Source organism: Nematolebias whitei, chromosome 20 (genome assembly GCF_014905685.2).
Source record: "Nematolebias whitei isolate Nwh7 chromosome 20, NemWhi1, whole genome shotgun sequence".
Lineage (NCBI taxonomy): Eukaryota > Metazoa > Chordata > Actinopteri > Cyprinodontiformes > Rivulidae > Nematolebias > Nematolebias whitei.
This window is the reverse complement of record NC_056517.1, coordinates 6549520-6556740: the sequence shown is the minus strand read 5'-3', so window position 1 is coordinate 6556740 and position 7221 is coordinate 6549520. Positions and strand designations below refer to the sequence as shown.

The window sequence follows — 7221 nt, the reverse complement described above, 5'->3', positions numbered from 1 at the left end:
AACGACAAAGCAATTATAAACACAAACTATTTGCCGTTATTATTTTATTTGGAATGATATGAACTAACTGCCCCCAAACTGCTGCTAACAAAATATTTCAGCCTCTGCAGGCGTGGAAAAGACTGTGCAGAGAGAGTGATGAGGATCAGTCTTGTTTTATGAAGGGAACAACAGAGGGCCAAACACACCACCCTGAGGTGCCCCTTCGCTCAGAAACCTGTGCAAGCACCTCCACCTTTACTCAAACACCTAACAAGTGAAACACAACTTGTTTAATTTGATCTAACCCCCAAACACAATCAAGAATCCTCCTGATTAAACAGAATTAAAGTTAAATAAACAGAAAACACAACTAAGTGATAAATGATTAAAACCATTATTTTCTAGTTTTAGTTCTTTGAGTGCAAACAATGAAAGGATGGTTTGAAACAAAACAGTGCAGGCATGGCTCTGATCAGCTGCCGTTTAGGAGCCAAACTCTACGGTCTCCTCAGTGATGGGCTTGAACTCGTAGTTCCCTCGGCCGTCCATGTGGAGGTAGAACTTCACGACACAGAAGAAGGAGGAGTTAGATAAAAGCAGCACAGCTCTCACATGCACAAATGGGTCAAACTAAGGCTTAAACATGACCAGACATGAGTATAACGTGAGTTATAAAGGTACAGAGGAGTAAAAACATTACAGAATATCTGTGTTTGATGTCAGATTACCTTGTGGTGTTTCCAGAGGGACTTTCTGTGGGACACTGTGAACAAGGTGATGCCCACCTAATAAAATAAATGATTTAAATAAATAAATAACATACTTCACAGGTATTCATACCACACCACATCAGAGGTCAGGTTTAATGGTCCCTGTCGTGTTCCAGACAAAACAACATACCAGAACAAAACATTTTCTTCAGCTGACTTCAGAGGAAAATACAGAAACCACTGCCAGCTGCTCAGAGGTACAGATCTGTCATTTAGCTCCTATTAAATCCCTAAAACTTATTTATTTCAAACATAAAGTGATCGTGGCACCATGATGGTCTAATGAAGCTTGTGTAGCCCTAACCTGACCACGTGGGCTCATCCAGATCAAGCTGGACTACAGTTCTGCAGTTACAGAACCAGAAACATTAAAACTGGTTCCTAAAGAATATAACTCTGTTTGGACTGGCAGGATGTTCCTGAGCGCCTTGTGTCAGACAGATGTGCAGTCCTACCGTCCTGCAGTGGCTGTAGATGTAGTCCTCCACATCAACGCTCACAGCACTCGTGCACTCGTCCAGAATGGCAAACTGGGGCTTGTGGTAGAACAGTCTGGCCATCTGCGTTCAGACACACGAGGAACGTTGGAATGAAGCATAACTCAGAGTTCAGATCAGAGCCCTGTTCATACAGTGCAACACTAAATCCTTTACAGCAGATATAAAACCAAACAGAAGAAAACAGCAGCTTTAGAGTCGTAAAAGGAGAAAACGATGACTGGAATGAGTTGTGAAATCTCTGGAGATGTATTTTTGTGTAAACATCCTTCTTCCTGCTCTTCATTGCTCCGTGTCTGAGATGTTTCCTTTTGGACTTCTCTTGGATTATTTACAGAGCATGGGATGGGAAGGACTCTCAGCTACTACCACATCCAACCTCAGCTCAGTATCTGTAAATCTGGCTCAGCAGAGACTCAGCAGTAAAATCACAAAGGAGTAACTCAGCCACTGAATACTCATTTGTGTTGTTACTGTGGTCACTTGGCTTTGGTGGCCATCTTAACTTGCGTTGACAAACTGTTGATCAGTTGTAGACGTACAAGAACAAATTACTTTTTGAGAATTTCAATAAAAGGTCTAATGGTTCATTAAATATTTTGCTAATAGTGAAGGAAAACAAACCCACAAACAGACAAAACACTATTTCTCTTAATGTCTTTAGTTGTAGACTATATTGGACTGAAGAATCAGAATCAGAATAAACTTTATTGGCATTGCACCGAGATACAACGCAAATATGTATGTACAGTCGTCTGAAGATGGGCGGAGTGCACGAAGCTGCGGCTATAAATAATTAGCGCGGCCTTCTTATTCTTATTCAGAATAATATTTTGCTTAGATAAGAAAAGGAAAGAAAACGAGGAGAGACGGTATAAAAAAAAGATCTCTCACACCGTGTCCTAGACAGGGCACAATTTGAGGCATCAAAAAAACCTACCACAGCAAAGCAACATAAACAGACGTTATACATTTACATATAGGCGGTGAAAACATTGAATTTTTAAGGGAAAGTCGTAGCATAGTCCAGAGCCCCCCCTCAGCCATTGTCCAGATAAGAGGTGACGTTCATCTTCAGCTCAGTTGAGGTTCTGTTACATGTCCACGGCCTTGGGGGAGGGAGGGGTGAGGAAACAGTCAAAGCATCTTTATTGTTTTCAAAACATTCCAGGAGGAAACACCAACGGTAAAAACAGCTCATTATATTTTCCAAGCTGTTCCTTGGACTACACTCTTCTGGACAGAGATCTATGATGATGTTCCTGGGATCTGTTGGAGCCACTCTTCCTGTTTGGGGATCACAGCACAGAGTGCTCCAAAGATCACTTGGGACTACTGACACCTCGACTTTCTACTACTTCTGCATTTCCTCTTTCTGTATTTCTCCAGCCTCTCGTGCTCCTTCTTCCTGATGTTACAGTCACTTGGGATTGTTACATCTATCACCACCGCCTTCTTGTATTGTTTGTTGACCATCATAATCTCCGGCTGGTTAGCCATCACCTGTTTGTCAGTCTGGATCTGGAAGTCCCACAGCATCTTAGCCCTTCCGTTCTCCACCACCCTTGGTGGCGTCTCCCACTTTGACTGTGGGACCTCCACGTCATTCGCAACACAGACGTTACTGTACAATATTCTAGCCATTTGGCTACGGCATTCCATGTATACTTTGCCTGCCTGGATCTTACATCTAGTTATTATGTGTTGGACTGTCTCAGGGTCATCTTTGCACAGCCTGCATCTTGGGTCTTGTCTGGTATGGTAGACCCCAGCCTCTGTTGTTCTTGTGTTGAGGGCCTGTTCTTGGGCTGCCATGACTAGTGCCTCTGTGCTGTCCTTCAGTCCAGCCCTCTCTAGCCACTGGTAGGATTTGTTTACATCAGCAGCAGTGGCTGATATCAAATACTTCTTCAGTATTGCTCAGTCTCAGACCTGGGTGTATCTACCCTTATGCTGTTTCCCTGCCATTGAGAGTACACTCTGCATGGTGTGGTAGAGAATATCCTGTTTATTCTCCTGGCTTCTGCTTCTCGAGTGCACCTCTTTAGGCGAGCAGCCAGAGCTTTGAGGCGTTGTTTGGCAGTCTCTAGTGCTTCAGGTATGGACAGGTTGGTGTTTTTTTTAGGTGGATCTTTCTTCAATGAACATTTCTTTTTTTCTGACAGCTGGATGATTTTGATTTCGCTGGACGATGTTGCCTTGATCTTAGCTTCCTGCCTCTTCCTCCATGCGGGACAATACTTAATTAGCTGTAGCCTTGATTGTACAGTCAAGCATTTCAAGGACCTCTGTTGCTGTGGTGTATACCAGCTTACTGGTCTCTGTGATGGTGTCAGTAGGAATACTTAGCAATGCTGCACTATACTTTGTCACTTAGCCTTGGAAAACGGTTCTGGGATACATCTATAGTAGCCTTTAGACACCAAATCATCCAGAAGGATGGCGATTTAATTTCCTGTGCACATCTACAGCTCAGACAGTGGACTGTGTGCATGTTAGTTCTTACAGCCATCCTCTGCTTCTCCCCTCCACTGAGAACATCCATCCAGTCCTGGACCGAGTCCCAGCTGCCCTCCCTGTCCAGGATGTGACCCAGCTGAACATTGTCCAGATACTCCTTCAACACCTGGACCATCAGAAAACATGAAGCTCATCAGACCCGTGCAGAAGTGATGTGAAAGGAGATGTAGGGGAGTGTTTGGACCCACCTGATCAGACATGCCCTTCCTCCTCTGTTCTTCTATGGTGTCAGGGTAGATAACCTGGTCCCTCAAAGAGCCCAAAGTCATGTAAGGTCTCTACAAACACAAGAGTCAGGACTCGTTCAGATAAACTTCATTCATCTGGTTTTATTAAGGAGCTGTTTTTGGTTTTAGTTAACCTTAGTCAACCAATGATACAAGTTCTGAACTAATTCATGTGTTTCCAAAACTTAATACACAACTCTCAACTACTACCCCACACATCATAGCTCGGTAAATCTTTCTACACTGTGGCCATGTTTTGTGTTTTGTAAGGGCACTTAGCTGCGCCGGACACTTTAAATTAGACTGACTCCAAAGTTCATCATAGACATATTGAGATTTAAGAATTAAGACCTGCAGAGTGAAACTAGCCTTAATTTTGTTTGGTTTGTTTATTTTATCCCCCCCACCCCCACGACATGCCCTCCCTGAAGAACTCTGGTGCCCCCTAGTTGAGGCACGCACCACACTTTAAAAAAGCCCAAGTATAAAATATGAATAAAGTAGATTAGTGTCCAGTGATATCAGAGTATGTGTTTCTTTTACATTCTTATTGTTTTTATTCAGAATGATGAGCAGATGTCAGTTCACTTTTTAAACAGTTAAACTAAAGTTGAGCTAAACTTGTCTGAACCTGAGCCATGTTGGTTCTGGAGGTCCCTTACCTGTGGAACGTAGAAGAGCTTTCCTCTTTCTGGTTTCGTCAGGGATCCACCGAATAACGGCCACAGCTGGGACAAGAATACAAACAAAACTCAGGACAGATGAACTCGTTCACCACAAAGTATATTCTGGACAGGTCCAGAGTCTGAGCTTTATTCTGAGTAAAATATATAAAAAGGACCACTACAGCCTTAATGCAGAACAAGTTCATTCATGTACATTTCCACATCAAAAGCTGAAAAGATCATTTTTACAACTTTTTCCAGGTAAACTTTTTATTTGCTTCCTTTAAATGCATCCTGCAGTCTGCAGTGAGTTTAATCCTTTTCTTTGCTTCAAGTTAGTCCAAAGGTTTCAGGAAACTGAGCTGATCCGTTCGATCATTCGTCCCTTTCACTTACACTCTGAGGAACCCTACATTACAGAAACTGGACTTTACTCTTCTACATTTCACTCTAAAAGTCCTCATCAAGTATAATTTACACTGAGAGCTGCAGATTTTAATACTTGGGAAGCTTCAGTCGTTTAAAATGAGTTAAAGTTCCTCCATCTGTTCAGAACTTTCAGAGTGAACCGGGCCTCATGCTCGCACACAAACGTGGTGTCACAAAACACCTGCTACACCAAGAACCAAATGAGAAAACCAGAGTAGTCCCAGACCAACTCCCTCCCTCCCTCCCTCCCTCCCTCCCTCCCTCCCTCCCTCCATCCATCCATCCATCCATCCATCCATCCATCCATCCAGTCAGTTCTGGAGTCAGGTTTCGAGGGCATCAGCTTGAGCAGGGAGGTCCAGACATCTCTCCACAGCCACCTCTTCCAGCTGTTCTGGTAGGACTCCCAAGTGTTCCCAGACCAGGTGTCCTGGGTCTTCCTGGGGTCTCATGTGCCCTCAGTTCCATGACAGTAGAAAGGTAACGTGTTTGGGTTCATGTGTACACAGTTTGATAGATTGTTTGTTTCAGTGTACGACATGTTCCAGTAGAAGATCCAGGTGTTTTTGTACATGAGGCTCAGGTTCAGTCTGAGGCTACTGCAGGCTGGTCAGTACACCAGGATTAGAGTTTGGAGAAAACAATAAGCTTTCCAGACATTCTTGTAAAGTAATGTCAAATAGTGATGTCCTTTTCTGTTTTCTGAAATGCTCTGAGCTCTGCAGCAGTCAGCTGAAACAAACCTGAACCATCAAATGATATTTCTGCTTCTTCTCGTACCCAAAGACACAAACTGGACAAATGTGGACATTCTTTTGTCTTTAGTGGAGGCATGAGGTGACCCCAGCACTCAAAGCTTAAAATAAAACTATTGTTACATTATAAAACTAAAACCTATAACAAACTGTTGGTATTGGTTGATATTTTTACATGTTGGGACACCTCTGGACTTGAAGGTGGCACCTGAAGTAGAGGAGTCAGCGCTCCTACACCCAACCTGTGAGCAGGTAAGTCTTACCTCTCCAAGCACTCTGAACAAGGAGCTCTTTCCACATCCGTTGGGTCCACACACCAGAACATTGGTGCCGGACCTCACCTGGATCACACAGAGAGGAGACGACCTGTTAGAACTTCTTACCGACTCACCTGAAGCCAGCTGTGGAAAACTACGACTAACTGAAGGGCTGGCATCACCTTTTCAGAGTTTCAGACGTTTCATCTTCTGATGAGAAGTGATCTGCAGTCACTGAACTCATAAGTTCATGCTCAGGACGTGTTGGGGGTGATTCTCAGTTACTACCACATCAAATCTTTAGCTCAAAATGAGTAAAACTGACTTCATACAACATTTCTGTGTTGGATAATATTAATTAACTGTGGTGGTCACCTTGAACTGGGATGACTCAAAAAAAGTTGATCAGTTCTTGATGCACATCCAACAATCACTTTCTGGAATTTCATAAAAATATGTCAGTGATTCATGAAATATTTTACTATAAACACGTTACTGCCTGCGTACACCTCTTGAAAACAGAAGATTCAAACTGAGACAGAAAACTGACAACTGAGTTTAAAAATCACATCTGAATAAACGTGATGAGATTCTAAAGGATGGAGTTGGTTGAAGATGAAAGGAATCCACTTTGGTTTGGCCTCACTCAGACCAAGTTCACAGATGCTGAGCTTGGTGTGGTAGTAGCTGAGAGTCATTTAAGAAGGGTCCAGACCCTGGTCCTCGTGGCCCACTATCCTGCAGGTTTTAGATGTTTCCCTGCTTCAACACACGTGTCTGAAATGAATGACTGGTGTCTGCTAAATGCAATGACATTCTGAGAAAGTAATTGAATGATTTGAATCAGGTGTGTTGAAGCAGGGAACCAGCTAAACCAGCAGGACAGTGGACCACCAGGACCAGGGTTGGAGACCTCCGATTTAAAAAATCAAAAGGCAAAGTCAAAGTTTCTTTATTTGTCGTTCCACCACATGTAGTACATGTGGTGGAACGACATTGTGTACACAGGGTTCATCAAGGGTTACATCAGTTACATCAAGTGACATTATCAATTACATAAAGGACACAATCGAAAAATAATCTAAGTATAAAAATGTGTTCATGATTAATGTTGCTATA

At 43.0% G+C, this 7221-nt stretch overlaps 1 protein-coding gene across 1 annotated transcript in view; it reads right to left on the bottom strand.

Annotated features, from left to right (window-relative positions):
- The window catches only part of LOC119426537 (ATP-binding cassette sub-family D member 3), a gene marked incomplete in the record, with an annotated part of 40707 nt that continues 33486 nt past the window's right edge, over positions 1–7221 (bottom strand). The window contains 7 exon segments of the mRNA XM_037694103.1: positions 1–543; positions 711–767; positions 1208–1312; positions 3756–3875; positions 3958–4047; positions 4659–4724; positions 6109–6186. Of these exon segments, the coding sequence (XP_037550031.1) occupies positions 466–543; positions 711–767; positions 1208–1312; positions 3756–3875; positions 3958–4047; positions 4659–4724; positions 6109–6186 (594 nt within the window).